The sequence below is a fragment of the Magnolia sinica genome, chromosome 2 (genome assembly GCF_029962835.1).
Source record: "Magnolia sinica isolate HGM2019 chromosome 2, MsV1, whole genome shotgun sequence".
Lineage (NCBI taxonomy): Eukaryota > Viridiplantae > Streptophyta > Magnoliopsida > Magnoliales > Magnoliaceae > Magnolia > Magnolia sinica.
Window position 1 is genome coordinate 23215692 of NC_080574.1, and position 18479 is coordinate 23234170.

At 39.6% G+C, this 18479-nt stretch overlaps 1 protein-coding gene across 1 annotated transcript; it reads left to right on the forward strand.

Moving 5' to 3' along the window:
* Positions 1–356: 356 nt before the first annotated feature.
* On the forward strand, positions 357–18406 carry LOC131236656 (methionine S-methyltransferase). Its single transcript, XM_058233973.1, has 12 exons — positions 357–702; positions 2346–2539; positions 2809–3015; positions 3215–3310; positions 5790–5978; positions 6187–6375; positions 6465–6701; positions 12774–12908; positions 14434–14745; positions 15035–15214; positions 15963–16928; positions 17889–18406. The coding sequence occupies exons 1-12, from the start codon at positions 474–476 to the stop codon at positions 18207–18209; spliced, it is 3255 nt and encodes a 1084-aa protein (XP_058089956.1). The 5' UTR covers positions 357–473; the 3' UTR covers positions 18210–18406.
* The last annotated feature ends 73 nt before the right edge of the window (positions 18407–18479 follow it).

Consider the following 18479-nt stretch of genomic DNA (forward strand, 5'->3'; position numbering starts at 1 on the left):
CAAACCGTTTATAAGGTCATTTTCACTGAAATGAAGTGAAAAAGCCAAGAAATTAAACCGATACAAAACTTTTGTGGCCATATAAATGCTTCAACGGTTGTCACTAAATCCCCACAGTTTCCTCTCGTGTGGCCCAATTGAGTCTTTAATCCTCCTCATTTTTGGTCGCATGTGCTGAAATGAAGTCGAAAAACGGATGGACGGAGTGGCTTTTTCAAAAACATCATAGTGGGCCCCACACAAAATCTTGCGCAGGCCTTTCGCAGGAAATCCGCGTCCCGTTTTTAAAGCCCCGCCATCCGCAAACGGCTGACACCACACCCACCTCCCCCTCTCTCTCTCTCTCTCTCTCTCTCTCAACCGTTTACTAGTTCTCCGTCGCCTTTCTTTCGTGTGTTTTTATTTTTTATTTCTGTAGAAAGAGAGAAAAGAAGAAGAAGAAGAAGAAGAAGGGAGAAAAAGCGAGGGAAGAAATGCTGTTAGGGATGGAGGATTTCTTGAAGGAGTGCGAGAAGTCAGGGGATTCTGCTTACAATGCTCTGAAATCAGTGCTAGAGAAGCTGGAGGATCCTAACTCCAGAGCTGATGCCAGGATCTTCTTGTCCTCGCTTCAGAATCGCTTCCTTTCTAAGGAAGATTCCGATCGTTGCTTCCATACCTTCCATTTCCGCATTCATGACGTCCTCCTCGCCGATTTCCAAGGTTGATCTCCTTCTCTCTCTTTACAGCGATTGGTTCCTCTGTGTGTGTGTGTGAAATGGATGAATTTCCTGTTCTGTTTGTTAATGGCATTTGAGATCATTTAATCCTTTGTCTTTTTCTTTTCTCTCTCTCTCTCTCTCTCTCTCTCTCTCTCTCTCTCTCTCTATAAATCTTTCTCAATTTCCATTTTCTTTATGAATTGATATATACAACCACGCTGATTGATAGAAGCATCCTTTCCTTTTCTTTTCTTTTTTTCTTTTTTTTTTTTTCGCAATGGAATAGTACAGCTTTGTACTATTTTAATAATGGCACGCTTTTGTTTCTGGAGTAGGTGATTCCTACAAGTTCTATCTCAAATGTATTCCTATAATTTTATTTTTTATTTTTTCCTTTTAATTTCTGAAATTTCTTTCTCTGTTTGTAAAATTCTTTTGTAGTAAGTACTGTTGAGAGAGGAGATCAAGTAAAGGCACTGTATATTAATCGTTCACATACACTTCTTTCTACAGTCGCATGCGTAGGATATCTGATCTGTGCATAAGGTGGGCCCCACCATGGAAATCACCTCGCACGTATTTAACTAGTCTGTTCCAGTCATTAGGTTTGGATGTCCAATTAATTCTGACAGCATGGCCCATCCAATGGGTGGACCTGTGTAACTGTCGTCCCATGTAATCTTCATGGTGTGAATGCCTTCTACACGACGAGGATATCTTACACATTTGAGATCGACGGGAAAGAAAGATGGGCTCTAATGTGAAAGTTTGTATACAGTGTCGAATGTGATCGTTTCTCAGTGTGGTTTTATCTAATTGAGATGAAGTCATTTACATTTAACTTTTCTTTTCATTTTATCTGTTGGTATTAGAATTACATGTCATGGATTCTCCTTCGTTTTCTCTTCTGAGGCAACATATGCTTGAAACATTCGTGGATTTCTAATTTTCTTTTACATTTATAGATTTCTAATTTTCTTTTACATTTATTTGTTATATTCAGTGAATTTTATAATTGTTTTAAGAATGAATTGCTAAATGGCATGGTTGGCAGCTCTCGTGGTGTATGTGCGACTGTCAATAATCTGCTTACTCCGGTTGATGGAAAATGATGGGACCGCACCATGAAAAGTGGTGTCCTATACCATGCAACCAATGGGAGTCAGGAGACCACTAAACTGGACCTCTATATGAATACCAGTTATTGTAGCTTCTTCTTCTTCTTCTTCTTCTTCTTCTTCTTCTACTTCTTTTTTTTTTTTTTTTCATTTTTAATGGATCAACCACTGTTCTGTCAAATTGAGACAAAGACCACTAAACTGGACCTCTATATGAATAACAGTTATTGTAGCTTTTCGTTTTCTTTTCTTTTCTTTTTTTTTTCCATTTTTAATGGATCAATCACTGTTCCTTAAAAGTCAGACAAAAATTCTATTTATCTGCAAATTTTGGTTCACAGTCAATGTACATTTATCTGAGGTTAGTGATGGGTACATGTTCTTTCTTGCTTCTCTGTGTTGTAAATTCTGATACTTGCATTCAGTTGGCCTCTTTTTACAAATAGATTCGAGTAATGGGAGTCTGTACAATTTGCATGCTAGCTATTGCATGGCTGAGATTGAGACCCTCCCTTGCTGCTTGCAGGTTACCAGGAGAGAAAAAAATTGACATTGTTGGAGATTCCAAGCATTTTTATACCGGAAGACTGGTCTTTCACCTTTTATGAAGGAATAAACAGGCATCCCGATTCCATTTTCAAGGACAAGGCGGTTGCCGAGCTTGGCTGTGGAAATGGCTGGATATCAATAGCTCTTGCTGAGAAGTGGTCCCCTTTGAAGGTTGTTTGTTGTATCTTGACTTTAACCATTGTGCCAGATATTCTTTGATTCATGTTCTGCCCCATGCCTGATTAGATTAGTTTTCAGAGCGACAACTAACATGGATCTTGCCTTGGTGTTGTTATTTAATTCAGGGAATGCTCTCTATCTTTATTGCCAACTTCATATATGCTGACATTGTAGAAATTTGGGTTTCTGTGCATCATCATTCTTCTTTTAGACAGCCCCTTTGTAATTCATTAGGAAGCACTGACATGACTACTTAGCAGGTTTACGGTCTTGATATAAACCCAAGGGCAGTCAAAGTTGCTCGGATTAATTTATACTTAAATGCTTTGGATGAAAATGGGCTTCCTATCTATGATGGAGAGAAGAAAACTTTGCTTGATAGGGTGGAGTTCCATGAATCTGACCTGCTAGGTTATTGTAGGGATCACAACATACAGCTCGAACGAATTGTTGGATGCATACCTCAGGTATCACAACTTTTAATACCTGAAGTCCTCTAGTCATTTGTCTTTGCTAAAGTAATATTTTTATTCATGTATTTCTTTTCCTATGCTTTACTGAGTCTAGGGGAGTTTGTAGCCCAGAAAATATTATGGTAGCATAAACAAATCGATGGTGTCTGTTACTTCGTCACCTCAACCTGATGAATACCTCTCTTTTTTTCAGATTCTCAACCCAAATCCAGAGGCTATGTCAAAGATGATTACTGAAAATGCCAGTGAGGAGTTCTTATATTCCTTGAGTAACTATTGTGCGCTCCAGGTTAGTTTTTTCCTACTAATTCACTTCAGTTGATGTTTTGCAATATGTTATTTTCTTTTTAATTGTATTGTTTTGCAATCTGTTAGCATCCAGATTTTTAAGTCCAAAATTTTAAAGAGGCTTCCAGAACCTTCTATTGTTTGATGTGCACTTGTATGTTTCCTTATACTTGTTAAGGAAATCTCCTCGTTTGTATTGGTCAATGGATAATTTCTTCATAAAAGTTTTGTGTGCACCAATGTCTAACTCATATGAGGGCATGCGCGAAAGTTTTGAGTGCTGTAAATTTCTAATGCATTACCTTCAAATAAGTGTTAGAGCACATTTGATTTAGTCTGAGTCTTTTGGGGGAGTAAATGCTTTTTCATTGGTAAAATAATTGATTCCTGTTTTGCCATTAAAAAAAAAAAAAAAAGAATCCTGTTTTACATGACTATTGCAAGGCTACGTTCGGCGGAACTTCAAGGTCAAAAATCTCAGAATACAGGTTCTTACTGCTCTTAAGTATAATCATGTAGAAATAATTCACATCATCACAAGTTGAATTTGATGCCCAATTGGAATGTTCACTATGAATTTTGCAGAACTTCTAAAGTTCAAATCCAAGTTTGTTTGGGTTTCAAATCTTGGAGAAGGGGCCGCCATTATCCTTAATCTTATCCAAATATCTGGGAATTCAGAAACTGAGTCTTCAGCACTCACGGAGGTGGTGATGATGATCTACTTGTGTTTTACTGGCTAGCAGAGCTTATAAGGTGGTAGCACCTTTTCTAGCATGGATAACAGTTTTTAGCTGGTTTGTACCCATGCTCCATTTGTGAGTTCTCTTCATAAATATATAGACTGTGAGAGTGGGTGGTAACGGCTTAAGTTGAGAATGGAAGTGGACGGAGAACTTTTCTTACATTTAAATAACACTCCACTTAAGCTATTTCATAATGAATGAATAAGAGAAAAATTTGTGTGGGATCCAGAGAATGGAGACATTCTCTCATATGCTTAAAACAAGAGCATAAAGATGCGGATAGGCTACCTGAATGATATGTATCAGTTATAACAAAATCTTGGAGCAACAATCAACTAACATGTAGTTATTTAATGCAAGTGTGGCTGATTATCCTCCTACAACTTTATCCAATGTTATGAGTTTATTTAGGTCTACGAGTCATTGAACTTCTGGTTCCAATTTGTAAATAGCATCCCTGCAAACTGTTGGATTGGTGCACATGACGATGGATGCAGACTTTTATATTATGGGTGCACCTCTTGGATTATCAGTGACCCGTGACACCATGGTTTGAAAACCCAAAAACTCGATTCGACTCAATGTTCAGCCAGGTCGGTTTGATTCGAAGACACATCCTGACTGGACTTGATAACATAGTTAAGTAATATCAATTGCAAATATTGTCATCAAGCCACTCAATGGTCTATTTCAGTTCATCTTTCTTCTAGCAGAGGTCATGGGTTTGATTCCCTCCCTCCCCATTTACATTTTATTAATATTGACATTGTGACTCACCGAGTGACTTGGTTCCAGTCACACGAGTCAACCAAGTGGTTGAGTTGACTTAATGAGTTGTCCTGAGTCAGGATTGAGTCAGGCAACCAAATTTCCCAGCTAACTTGGCTCAAAATCTCGTGGAGTTGAGTTGACTCGGCTGAGTTTTGAGTTAAACCAACGAGCTTTAGAATCATGCAAAAAACATGCCGGTTGGTAGTTAAAAACTATCTGATCCTTCACTTGTTTTGGATGTCAGAAACAAATGTTTAATAACAAATGTACAGAAGAATTAAAAAATTGCATAGATTTGTTGACCAGAAACATCCTTTTCTGCCCATTTACAGACATCGGTGCATCCATGTGGTGTCCATCATTCTGCAAATGTGGATTGATCGACGTATATGCATATATTTTGAGTTACGTGGGTGGTAACCTTTACCAGATGGTAGTTATTTAAAAAAAAAAAAAAAACACATTTACTAGATGGTACCAGAAGCGCATCAGGTCCAGCTTCACTTACGTAAAGAGGAATAGATGGTCACTGAAACTGAAATTGTTTACACTGATGCTATTGTGATATTTGAAGGATTATGTATCCATCGAACTTCAGTATTTCCTGAAAGATATCTCCAATGTAAAGTCAAATGCAATACTTATCAATCATTTGCCCTGGTTAAGGTATAAGGGGTCCCTATCATCACACAACTCAACTTATTTGAGGAAATAATCTTTTTGCTTGAACAATTATAGTGGACATTCCTTACCCCCTTTCCCTATCTGTAATGAACAAGGTGTGAAGATTGAATGTCAATTAAAAGATATGCTTGGGTACAATTGTACAGTAAGGCCTTTGATTTTCATATTAAATCAAACAGTCATTTAAGTTAAACTGAGTGATGTATCTTTCTCCTTTATTTAATCTGTATTCAGCTTCAGCGAATTTATATTGAATATATCTTTATTGCTTCTATTCAGGGTTTTGTTGAGGATCAGTTTGGCTTAGGTCTAATTGCTAGGGCAGTTGAGGAGGGCATTGCTGTTATCAAACCCATGGGTATCATGATCTTCAATATTGGAGGCCGTCCTGGTCAAGGTGTTTGTAAGCGCTTGTTTGAACGCCGTGGTTTCCGCATTGCAAAGCTTTGGCAGACTAAAGTAATTCAGGTATGTACCCCTCGAAGCTTTGGTAAATATATGGCCTTCTGGCCATCTGTCAAAATGCACTTCATGCATAGAATAACTCCCACGTTAACATATTGTACAGATTCCTTCTTTTAATCGACATATAATCTTTGTTTCTCTTTAATGTGCAATTTCTGTCATGGCAATAGCTGTTCCAAGGAAAGTAACGACTATAAACATGTTATTTCAGGCCACTGATACAGACATCTCAGCTTTAGTCGAAATTGAGAAGAATAGCCCTCATCGTTTTGAGTTCTTCATGGGGCTTGTTGGTGATCAGCCTATCTGTGCTCGAACAGCCTGGGCCTATGGGAAGTCTGGTGGTCGCATTTCACATTCTTTATCAGTTTACAGTTGCCAACTTCGCCAACCAAATCAGGCATGCACTGAATTTGTTTTATAGGCAGATACTTATTAACCTTATGGTGCACAAATGCACATGGCTGACACTTTGCTGTAAATTGACAGGTCAAGACCATATTTGATTTTCTCAAGAATGGCTTCCAAGACATCAGCAGTTCCTTGGATTTATCTTTTGATGATGATTCAGTAGCTGATGAGAAGATCCCATTCCTAGCTTATCTGGCCAGTGTTCTGAAAGAGAATTCATTTTTTCCCTATCAGCCTCCAGCTGGAAGCACACGATTTCGCGATCTTATTGCAGGATTTATGAGGATATATCATCATGTACCTGTTAATTCCAATGTAAGAAACTACTATTTGTTCGGTTTTTCACTCATTTCTTTCATTTATTCTCTTTTTAGTTATGGTGTGTGGGTAAGCTTGCTTACATTCTGATGCTGTAGGTCTGAGTGGGTTATTAATTGCAATTTTTTTTAAGATTAACAAAAAATTTTAGAAGAAAAATGCCAAAGGTGAAAAGAAAAACATGCAAGACCTGCTACAACCTGAAGAAAACAAAGACAACAAAAACAGAAATAAAAACAAACTAGCGCAAGACAAAGAAACAAGTTAGTCCTACTACAACCCAAAGAGAGAGGAAGGAATAAAATGGTCAAGAATCGAGAGACAAAACAACCACTCCACAACATCCCCAATAATGAAGGCCACCACCCAAGAGATAGAAGATGAGGAATTCTGGAAGTAGTGGTTTTTCCTCTCTCACCAAATGACCCAAAAGGAAGCCATGATGGTCAAACGCTTTGTGGTCCTTTCCAGCGTCTCCCTTGTGCCAGGAAAAATGTAGATCCTTGGTAGCAAAAGGCATGACCCATGAAGTGTGGAAAAGGGCCAGAATGCATGACCACACCCCATGGATGAAGGGGGGTAGTGGATAAAGCGGTGGTTGATTGATTTCGCACGTTCCATACAAAGTTGACAGAACTATCCCCCTTTTCTTCACATTGTCTATAGTGAGAATTCTCCCCCTAACAAGGAGTCAAACAAATGCTAAGACCAAGCAAAGCAAGGAAAGCAACCCCTGCTAGAGGGGGACCACTGAGAATGATGTAGGACAACTAACCACTTGCTCTAAAAGCTCAAACTGATAGAGCGCGGTGAATCAATCCCTTTTATCTCATAGCCTAGGCCCCACTTCCCATGGGTTAGGTCCTTGGCCTAACCCCCGTCGTGGTCCCCACATCACATGGGTCTCGCCTCACACGAGTTACCTACCTCACACTGGCTACCCACTCCGAGTGTGCCCCCATATCTCACAGGCTACCCCACTCGAGCATGGTGTGAAAATGCCATTGCTTTAATCACCCCCGGTGAGGAGTCTCGAACATGAGACCTCCTGCTCTGATGCCACTTTTGATGCAGAACAACCAACCACTTGCTCTAAAATTCTTGAAATGATAGAGCGTGGTGAATCAATCCCTTTATCTCATAGCCCAGGCCCCACTTCCCATGGGTTAGGTCCTTCGCCACACCCCCCCTTGCCCGGTGGGCCCCACATCACATGGGACTCGCCTCACACGAATCACCCACCTCACATAGGCCGCTCACCCTAAGTGTGCCCCCGCATCCCATGGGCCACCCCACTCAAGCCCGGTGTGAAAATGCCCCTGCATTAGAGAAGCTTGAACAACGAGTAGACCAGGAACCTACTTGAGTTATTCACGGACCACATCAGTGAGTCTTCAATACCTTAGGAGGGACGAACAACACTCAAAAGTTCCAGAAGCTTGAGGAAGTCTTGTTTCTCAAAATCTAACAAATTTCTCATACAAGGAGGGCACCAGATCGTAGACCCCACATCATAGAAACAATTGGTTGCAAAAATGGACCTATCCGAGGTGACTTGAGCCAAGCTTGGGAAAAGAGAGAAGAGAGGCCTATCTGAGATCCAACGATCCATCTAGAAATGAATGTGGGGCCAATTGCTAAGAGAGAAGGCGAAAAACCTTCTTACATATGGAGTCACAAGTTTGCAATGGCCTTCCTGCAAACAGAGAGGAGCTGAAAGGTTTTCTGTATTTAAGACAACCCAAAGGGGTTGAATATATAGAGATTATAGTCATCTATACAAGTAAAATAATAAAATCAGAATCCTCTATCTATGGAAACAAACTATACAAGGTATACTAGCTATACAAGGTATGTGAGCCCGTCTAACATCCCCCCTCAAACTAATGCGGGTCATCGACAAGTAATAGTTTGCCAACTAGAAATGAGTGACGTGTAGAAGTAAGGGACTTGGTGAGAATGTCTGCAATCTGATCATGGGATGCAACATGTGGAAGAGAAATGAGTCCATACTGAAATTTCTCGCGGATAAAGTGACAGTCAACTTCAATATGCTTCGTCCGTTCATGAAAAACCGGGTTAGAGGCAATTTGAATAGCACTTAGATTATCGACATGGAGTGGAGTAGGATTCTGCAGAGGAATGCTCAAGTCAGAAAGAAGTCCACGTAAACAGACAAGCTCACTACACGCAGCGGAGATCGCCCGATACTCAGCTTCTGTGCTGGATTTGGAAACAGTAGCTACTTCTTATACTTCCAAGAGATAAGAGAAGTGCCGTGAAAAACACAGTAGCCAGGTAGATCTTCGTGTGAGAGCGCAACCAGCCCACATGCATCATCCTAAAGTGAGGGTCTTCCTGATGCATGTCCAATACATGTGGGGTCTTCAAAATGGCTTGATGGGCCCCATCTGGAACTCATCTCCCATCCATAAAGAAAGTTATGCTAATGTGGGGGGTCGTCTCCGTCTCTGGTACACTTGAGTAGGTCCTTTGATGTCCCCATCAGCTCCTCTCCTCGAAGCCTCAATGGAAGATCAACTTCTCTCTTTAAGAAGGGCTTAATCTCTCATGGAGAATCTCTCTCGATCTGACTTTATCTCCACAACTCTCTCCCTTCAAAGATGAAATCCCCGAGGAATCTCTCGATCTCTCAAACTACCTGGGTTTCTGGCTGGGTTCCTTTCGCTTGGCTTTTAATTACCTCTCTCTCTCTCTCTAATTTTCTCTCCCTCACTCTCTCGATCAATTGTTTTAGTGATATCATTTGTTTGCAATTACTTCTTATTGAATATAGCCAAGTTTATGGTATACCATCATTAAGATGGTTCATTAAATTAGTATATGTTGATGAATCTTCCAATGGTTCTTTTACTTTGTGCTTCCAGACATTTCTTGGAATTTCTTCCTTGTAATTTTGTATCATAAAAGACTTGTTTCCCTCTACAGTTAGCAAGAAATGCGAGGAGACATTTGTGCCTTTATGCACGCAAGGGTGCTTTTTATCAGTTTAGTATTAACCTAGTTACAAATTTTGTGAAATAAACTCTGGTGCCTTAGGCGATTAGAAGTATCACATAGGTTTACAAACATGACTGGAAGTGCTACATGGCTGTCGTGTTAGCCTTTTGCCAGTCTGGGAATGCCCTTTTGCATAAGACCAATTGCACTCATTCAAAGGGCAAAAGCCTGTGGCTTTTGCCACGAGATGAAGCCAAGAAGATTTTTGCGTGAACATTGTTCGCTTGGTTTGAAGGAAAGACTAGCACCTTCCTTTTGATAGAAATACCACCCAACACAAGCCGCAAGTGCAAATGGGGAATCCGTGTGCAAGTGGCCAGGGCTATGGACCCTTATATTGTGAATTTTCTCACTCAACAGTGATATTACCCGAGATATCTTATTTAAATATGATTTAACTTCTATACACATGTAACACACCTAAGGGGGGATTGTTAATCTTTAAGGGTTGTGGTAGGAGCAAATCCTTGACTTCTGGAGAGAAATGTCTTCTTGTAATGTATGCGATGATCTATCAGCATCTTTCCCCATGCGTTTGATGTAGTTTGTCTCTAAGTTTTCCTTAATAAAATTTGGTTACTTTACAAAAAATAAAATTATGCAACACCTAGACTTTATACCCTTAAGCATATACACTGGAAAGAATGTTCAGATATTCGTGTTTTATGCTTAAAAAATTTATGAATACTATTATAAAGTTACATGTAAGATGGTTAAATAACTTTCTTTTTGTTTTCCTAACACCTTTTCTCAAATATTTATTTATTTATTTATTTATTTTGGTATTGACAAGTTGGCAAGTTGGCAAGTCAAGTCTGCTTGGCTTATTTTGGGTGATTCACGTGCACACATCAAACACTAACACAAGCATCTGTCTCCCTTTAAATTTGAACTTCTTTCTTATTGTTCTTTTTATTTTTCCTTTCTTTTTTGAAGTGATCAGTTGGTGTTATTGTTTGTTATTTTGTTTAAAGAAAATCATTGGAATATGTTCCTGATTCAGAAAATCACATTCTAAGCAAAACCACGATATGACATTATGATGGAAACTCTATGTAACAACTGAACTTCAGATTCGGTTTCTATCTGCAACCAGATGTGATGCTAAGCTGTTTTGCTTAGATATACTAAATCCGAACATCAATAGTGGAAAACTAAGTACCCAATCACTTCAATTGCCACATATCACAAATATAGGCATAGGATGGGTGAAAAACCAGTGGAAAGAGTAAACAAGATGAAGGGAAGACTAAGGATAATCACGTAGAGTAATGCGGGGGCATTTTCACACCGGGTTTGAGTGGGGTGGCCTGTGGGATGTAGGGGCACACTCGGGGTGGGTGGCCCACATAACCCATGGATTTGGGGCCCGTGTGAGATGGGTGGCTCGTGTAGGGTGGAACCGATGGATTTGGGGCCCACGAGGAAGGTTCGGCCGAAGACCTAACCCATGGATTTGGGGCCTGGGGTATGAGATAAAGGGATTAATTCGCCATGCTATATCAGTTCAAGCTTTTAGAGCAAGTGGTTAATTGTCCTGTATCAAATTGGTATCAGAGCAGGAGGTCTCGTGTTCGAGACTCCTCAGCAGGGGTTATTAATGTGTGGGCATTTTCACACTAGGTTCGAGTGGGATAGCCTGTGGGATGCAGGGGCACACTTGGGGTGGGTGACCTACATGACCTATGGATTTGGAGGCCGTGTGAGATGCGTGGCTTGTGTAGGGCAGAATCCATGGATTTGGGGCCCACGAGGAGGGTTCGGCCGAGGACATAACCCATGGATTTGGATCTTGGACTATGAGATAAAGGGATTAATTCGCCATGCTATATCAGTTTGAGCTTTTAGAGCAAGTGGTTAATTGTCCTACATCATAGAGTCTCCATAACTGTAGTCCAGCAGAAACTGGTATCTTTTATCCAATCAAATAATGCATCTCCTTAATGTTACCCTTATAACTGTATAAAGGAGAAGACTTTCAACCACAGAAGGAAACTAATCTAATGATAAAAAGACCTACCCGAGCTAAAATAACTATCCAATGCAATTAAATGAAGAAATGAACACAAGTCTCTAAACTCAACCATATGGCTTTTAGAAGGCTGCAATTTTGACCTTTCTTCAATATCCACACGTGGATCATATGTGGAGCCCACCATTTGACTCTAAGCTATGTTTGCAGGTATGGAGCTCAAAAAGTGATCAAACTCTCTAATCATGCCCTGGACAGATGTCCATCATGCAGATGTGGGGTCCACTTGGGCCTTATTTCGATTGCCGGAAGTTGTCTTGCATCACTTTCCATTTATTTTCAGTTGATCCTCTAGTCCCTGGTTGTGTTATATTACCTAATCTATAATTTTCATTCCAATTAATTCTCTATGTTTAAATTATACATTGGAGTGATAAGTGACAATATAATGATGCTTCAATAAATATGGCTGACTGTGGTCTCACAATATGGAAACTTGAAACAAACAAAAACTTACTATATTCTGGTAGTTGGAATTTTTGTGAGAGATTGCTGTAGTTCTGTTTGATATTTTCCTATAGAGTTCATGCAAACTTTGTGTGCAATTCAATGCTTTTCCACAATATGAGAAAACAAAAAAGAAAAAGAAAAGAAACACTGACCTCCACCATTCTCACTATTGCGCATGGATGTTGTTGTATACTTGTATTCCCGTCAAGGGCTATGACAATTCAGAATGCTTTTCCATTGTTCTCAGTTCTCACCATGGCTGGCTATCATCAATGAACATCTGACCAGGCACTTGCCCAATTAATTTCATTATTCTGTGTCCGAGTTATACATTGGAGCTAAGGTCTCTGATAGGTGCCAATAGAATTATCTTTCAACTAATATGACTGATTGTTGTCCCGCAATGTCAAACAAACAGGAACTTATTATATTCTGGTATTTGGAATTTTTTTTTGGGATTTCCATATTTTCAATGTTTTTTCCGTAATATGAAAAATGGAAAAAATATAAAATAAAAAGAAGAAGAAAAGAAATCCTGACTTCCTCCATTTTCACTGGTGTGCAAGAATGTTGTTGTATTCCCGTCAAGGGCTGTGGCGATTGAGAATGCTCTTCGACTGTTTTCACCACGGCTGGCTATTGTTGACGAACATCTGACCAGGCACTTGCCCAAGGAGTGGCTAACATCTTTGGCAATTGAGGTATGGGAACAAGTCATATATACTCCTCTTCTTATTTCCCCTTTTTTTTTCTTTTGGTCTTAAGCACTGCTTGCTTTGCTGAAACAACCAAGCAGTGCTTGTTTATTTCATTGTGATTCATTTAACCAACCAGTTATTAAACTATGCTTCCTGCTTGTTTGACATTAAATGGAATCTGCTTAATTCAGGGAGGAGAATTATATTGTATGGTAACAACTGTTTTACAGATAACAGAAATCTATTCATCAGGAAATACTAGAGAGCATGCAGAGAATACAGAGTGAAGAGACATAAAACAGCAGTATCACATCATCCTTAGCCAATGCATCTGCAATCTCATGACCTCCCAATGAGCACGATAAAACAGAATCTCCATGGGACAAAGGGCATTTAATGTCAGCCACCTCTATGCATTTACTCTTTGGTCAATTGCAGTGATATCTTAATTCCTGAGGAATTGATTGCTCGAGTCATATAACTGCATGGCGCTGGCTTTTGGGGAAAAATGTCCATCTCAACTCATAATGTTGTTACTGAAGCATGTGTTATTTGTTGTAGTTGCTATGTAAAACTTGTATGGGTTAATTGGGTAAAATTTTCATTATGACAAAGTCAGGGTTGGATTATGCCTTTTCATTAATTCGTAATGGCTTTTCTGTGTAGACTTTAGTTATAAGTATATTTTCTCTCTAATGGTGCTTACTAGAATGCTTGTGACTTTTCAAAGAAATAAGTGTACACGTTATTTTTATCAGGCGCCATAATCCTCTTTCATTTCCTGTAGCCTAATCATAGACCTGTTGGGGCACATTGTTACTACAAATATACATGATTTCCTTCTGGAGAACCACCGAAATATTATTTCCATAAATTTGTCAGACATGAGCAAAATATCCATGAGCTGGAAAGGAATGTATTATTCATGACTTCAATAACAAATGACTTCCCCTTATAATCTATCCATGCCTAACATACTTCGTATGTGGGACTGGATACACATGACACCATGCATATTAGAAGAATATTGCTAGTGTCAGCTCCACAAATACTGCCCTTATTCATTAGTTTGTATTTCATATGGTTTCATTTGTGAGTAGAGCCAAAAAAAAAAAACTATCGCATTAGTAGTAATTATTGTAATTTAGGTAAAATATAACAGGGTTCAAACTCGTTGGTTAAAGAAGAATTCAGCTGAGTTTGAATCACTGTGGGCAGGCTTCACATGCCTCGTTGACAGTGGATTCAGAACCTCTTCTATACATTTGAGAAGTGTTTCCTTGACGTGGCCAAAATTTTAAATTGCAAGACCAGTTTCCATCCTGGCTAATTAATTTTCAAATTTATGTTTTTAGTGTTAAAATCCTCAGCAATGTTCTGTACCATTGCAGCTCTTTTCTTATTCTTTTACCTTTCAAAGTTGCCATTACTTTTAAAACCTGAAAACATTAAATTTCCTACTTTCTGATGAGATGCTCCTGACACTTCAATCGCCTGTGCCCATTGTTTTATTATGTTTCTTCTGCAGGATGACAAGACTGCAGATGATGTCCTTACTGTGATTGAAGCTCCTCGCCAATCAGATCTAATGATTGAGTTGATAAAGAAGATGAAACCACAAGTTGTCATTACAGGCATGGAACATTTTGAGGCAATCACCAGTTCTGCTTTTGTGCACCTTTTAGACACTACTAGAGACATTGGTTCGCGACTTTTCTTGGACATATCTGACCATCTTGAGCTATCAAGTTTACCTAGTTCAAATGGGGTACTGAAATATCTTTCTGGGAATGCTCTGCCCTCACACGCAGCAATTCTGTGTGGTCTAGTTAAAAATCAGGTGAGTTAAGGGTCTGCAATAGTGCTATATTAAGTTCTTGAAAATTGAAGATCCTCATGGAGCTCACCTGACTCAACTTGATTTGGCTGATCTCTGATCCAAAATCCTAATTTGTAAAATCAGCGAGGTTTTCATTCACTGGACCAAGTCAAAGCCCTTTTTTTTTCTTTTTTTTTAAAGGAAAAGATAAAGATATCTTGGTGAATACCTTTTCTTCAAGCTTTAATTTGGCGTGGTTTGCTTACATTGAGATTATTCTTTTAACAGTGAATGATAACTTTGGTTTCAGGTGTATTCAGATTTGGAAGTAGCTTTTGTCATTTCTGAAGAAGAGAGCGTATTTAATGCTCTATCCAAGACCGTTGAGTTACTAGAAGGGCATACTGCTTTGTTTAGTCAGTACTACTATGGTTGCCTCTTCCATGAGCTTCTGGCATTTCAGCTTGCTGACCGTCATCCCCCTTCGCAGGTTCTTTTCCACCCCTTTTGACAATGGTTATTGATTGCTGAAAGGCCTTCAATTCTCTGGAACAGTGTTTGAAAAGCTCAGTTATAGACACTGAGTTGACATGGTTTGGCCGGGCAATTAGTAGCAAGTCTTTTATCTGTAAAAAACTCAGCCCAGTTAATGAATGACTCTGATGATTGATGTCTATAATCAGTGAGCTTTTCATTGATTCAACACAGTTGAACTTGAAAAATCAACAGAATGATTCTAAGTTTAATCTTGAGTTTTTGAACATTGCTCTGAGTTGTGATGAAATTTTTGTTGAAACTTTATTCCATTGGCTGTATTGCTGAAATACTGCTTTTTTCCCACTTGTTTTTCTATTCTTAATTGTCTTCTAGCAATTGGAATATTAGAAGTTCAAGTGATTCTTTTTTTCTTTTCGTTTTTTTGGTTTCCAGAAATATTGATTTAACTGTGTTGATGAATGACTAAATTCAAAAAACCAAAGCAAGGTTTTTGTTGGTTTTGCATTTTTTCTGCTGGCTCATATAGATGAGATCATGGATTCTATTATGATGGAAACCTAGGTTTCCTTGCAAACAACCTGAAGCAGTGGTTTGCAGTCCTGGTCTAATAAGCAGCTTGTGGAAATTTTCCACACACCTGCCTTTGTTCCTCATACAGTCATACTTTCATAACACAAGTATAATATTGGCCTGAGGGTTTATGCTCCTTGCATTTGGCTAAACTCCTATTAGTTCTGCAGAGGGAATGTGCAAAGACGAAATCTGCTGAGATGATTGGCTTTGCAAGCTCTGCCATTTCAACCCTCAATGATGCAGAGCTGTCCATTACGGAACCAAAGGATTCATCATTGATTCACATGGATGCAGATCAAAGCTTCCTGCCTGTTCCTTTAGCCATCAAGGGTGCTGTCTTTGAGAGTTTTTCTAGACAGAACATGGGCGAATCCGAAACTGATGTTAAGAGTGGGATCCAACAGTTTATCAAGAGCAATTACGGGTTCCCAGCAAATAGTACTTTAGAGTTCATATGTGGGGACTCCCCACTGGCTCTGTTCAACAAGATGGTCCTTTGCTGCATCCAAGAAAGTGGCACTCTGCTCTTTCCTTCTGGCTCAAATGGAACTTACGTGTCTGCTGCCAAGTTCATGAAAGCTAACATCAGGAATATCCCCACCAGTCCAGAAGAAGGATTTAAGATTACGGAGAAGACACTTGCAGGTTTGCTTGGGACAGTAAAGAGGCCGTGGGTTTATGTTTCAGGGCCAACAGTTAACCCAACGGGCTTGCTTTATAGCAAGGAAGAGATCCAAGGAATACTGTCTCTATGCGCCAAGTTTGGAGCAAGGGTGTTGATTGACACTTCATTTTCAGGACTGGAATTCGAAACAGATGGTTGGGGCAGATGGAATTTGGAAGACAGTTTATCAAAAATTACAGGCTCAGACTCTGGTTTCTGTGTGTCTTTGCTCGGGGGGCTGTCTTTCGAGATGCTGACCGGAGGACTCTCATTCGGGTTTCTGGTTCTAAATCAGCCTCTTCTGATTGAATCATTTTATTCATTTCCCGGCTTGAGCAAGCCGGATAGCACTGTTAAGTATGCTATAAAGAAGCTATTGGGTTTGCGAGAGCAGAAAGCAGGGATTCTATCTGAGGCTATTGCTGAGCAGAAAAAGATCCTGAAGAGTAGATCTAAACGCTTAAAGGAGGTATATTCCCCTTTTATCCCTTTTCCTCTTTACAGCAGACAATGTTAAAGCTTTAAAGGTCTCGGTTTTGAAATTTTAGTCATGCATTTTAGCTGCTAGGGCTTGGACTCCATGTTCTCTGTGTTTCTTCATTCAAGGCATAAAGTATTTTGGGGTGTCAACTGGCTGGGCCTGGGTTGGAGCCTGGATTTTGAACTGGTTCAACTGGGTCTTTCCCGCCGTCCTATTCAGCATTTTGATTTTTTTTTCCCGGCCCAGCTGAATGCTATTTTAATGGTTCATGTGCCCTGTACTTTCTTCCCATTCCAAGGCCCTACAAGCCTCTCGAGCCCATTTTTCAAAATCTTGCTTATTGATTCAGAACTTGACCGAGTTGAGTTGGTCTGCCAGGCTTAGGATACTGATTCCTAACTTTGATTTTATGAGTCAGTTCTCCTTTCATTGTCCCATTTTAGTTGAAACTCAGAACTGTAAATCCTGATTTCTGAGCTTTAGTTTTCAAATGGCGCTTCAACCTTAAAAGTAGCTAATCTTATTTGGAAGACCTCAAAATCATGATATTAAAAAACAGTGGGACTAGCAATGCAATACAGGGCTCTAATGACCGTTCTGAAAAACATGGTCCATAACAGGCCTGTAATGGCCGTTAGGTCCCCGTAACAGGCTGATACAGTTTCTTTTAATTAATTTATTTTATTACCGTTATAGGCCCATAATGGCCATAAGCCTGATCATTACAGCACTATTACCGTTATTGAATACCTTGCTCCAACTCCTAGCAAAACCAAGTGAACTTGACAGAGTTCCAAGTTGATCAGAAAGTTTTTAATGCTGCTTTCTCAGTAAATTGATATTTGGATAGCAATTTCCTACTTGAAAAACATTCTGGGATGAGTTGCACTACTTTTCACACGTCTTTTCAGCTGACTCGTCCTTTTTCTTAATGTCCTTGAGAAACAGACGCTGAAGAGCTGTGGTTGGGATGCAATTGATTGCTGTGGTGGTGTTTCCATGGTTGCAAAGCCATCAGCTTATCTAGGGAAAACCCTCAAGATCAGCCACTCTAAAGGGTTGGACCCAAGCAGTGGCTCTTATGAAGCCAAGCTCACCGACTCCAATATCCGGGAAGCTGTTCTCTGCGCCACCGGTTTATGCATCAACAGCGGCTCGTGGACTGGCATCCCGGGTTTCTGCCGCTTCACAATTGCCCTTGAGGACACTGAATTCGAACGGGCATTGGAATGCATAATCAGCTTCAAGAAGTTGGCTCTTGGCAATTAAGACCTCTACATTTTTTCCAGCCATATTGGTTGTTGCGACTTAGGTGTTGCACAAAATAAATGGCTTCTGGTTGTGGGAAATCTATGGATAGAATCATACTTCTTTCTGTTTCTCTTTGTTGGTGGTTTTGATGGGCACCCTGTAAACAAAAATGTCCTAATGGCAAAAAGATATTTTACTACAGGATTCCAAAACCATTTTGTCCCTTTTTCCTCTTATGCACTGTTTATTCTCACTTTCTAACAATTTGTTTGAATTTTCAGCATTCAA

Excerpts from the sequence above, each read along its gene's own strand:
- LOC131236656 (XM_058233973.1), top strand. The coding sequence starts at position 474 with ATGCTGTTAGGGATGGAGGATTTCTTGAAGGAGTGCGAGAAGTCAGGG. Across the intron at positions 12,909-14,433 it reads TAACATCTTTGGCAATTGAG|GATGACAAGACTGCAGATGA; the intron begins GTATGGGAACAA and ends TTTCTTCTGCAG. Across the intron at positions 14,746-15,034 it reads GTGGTCTAGTTAAAAATCAG|GTGTATTCAGATTTGGAAGT; the intron begins GTGAGTTAAGGG and ends CTTTGGTTTCAG.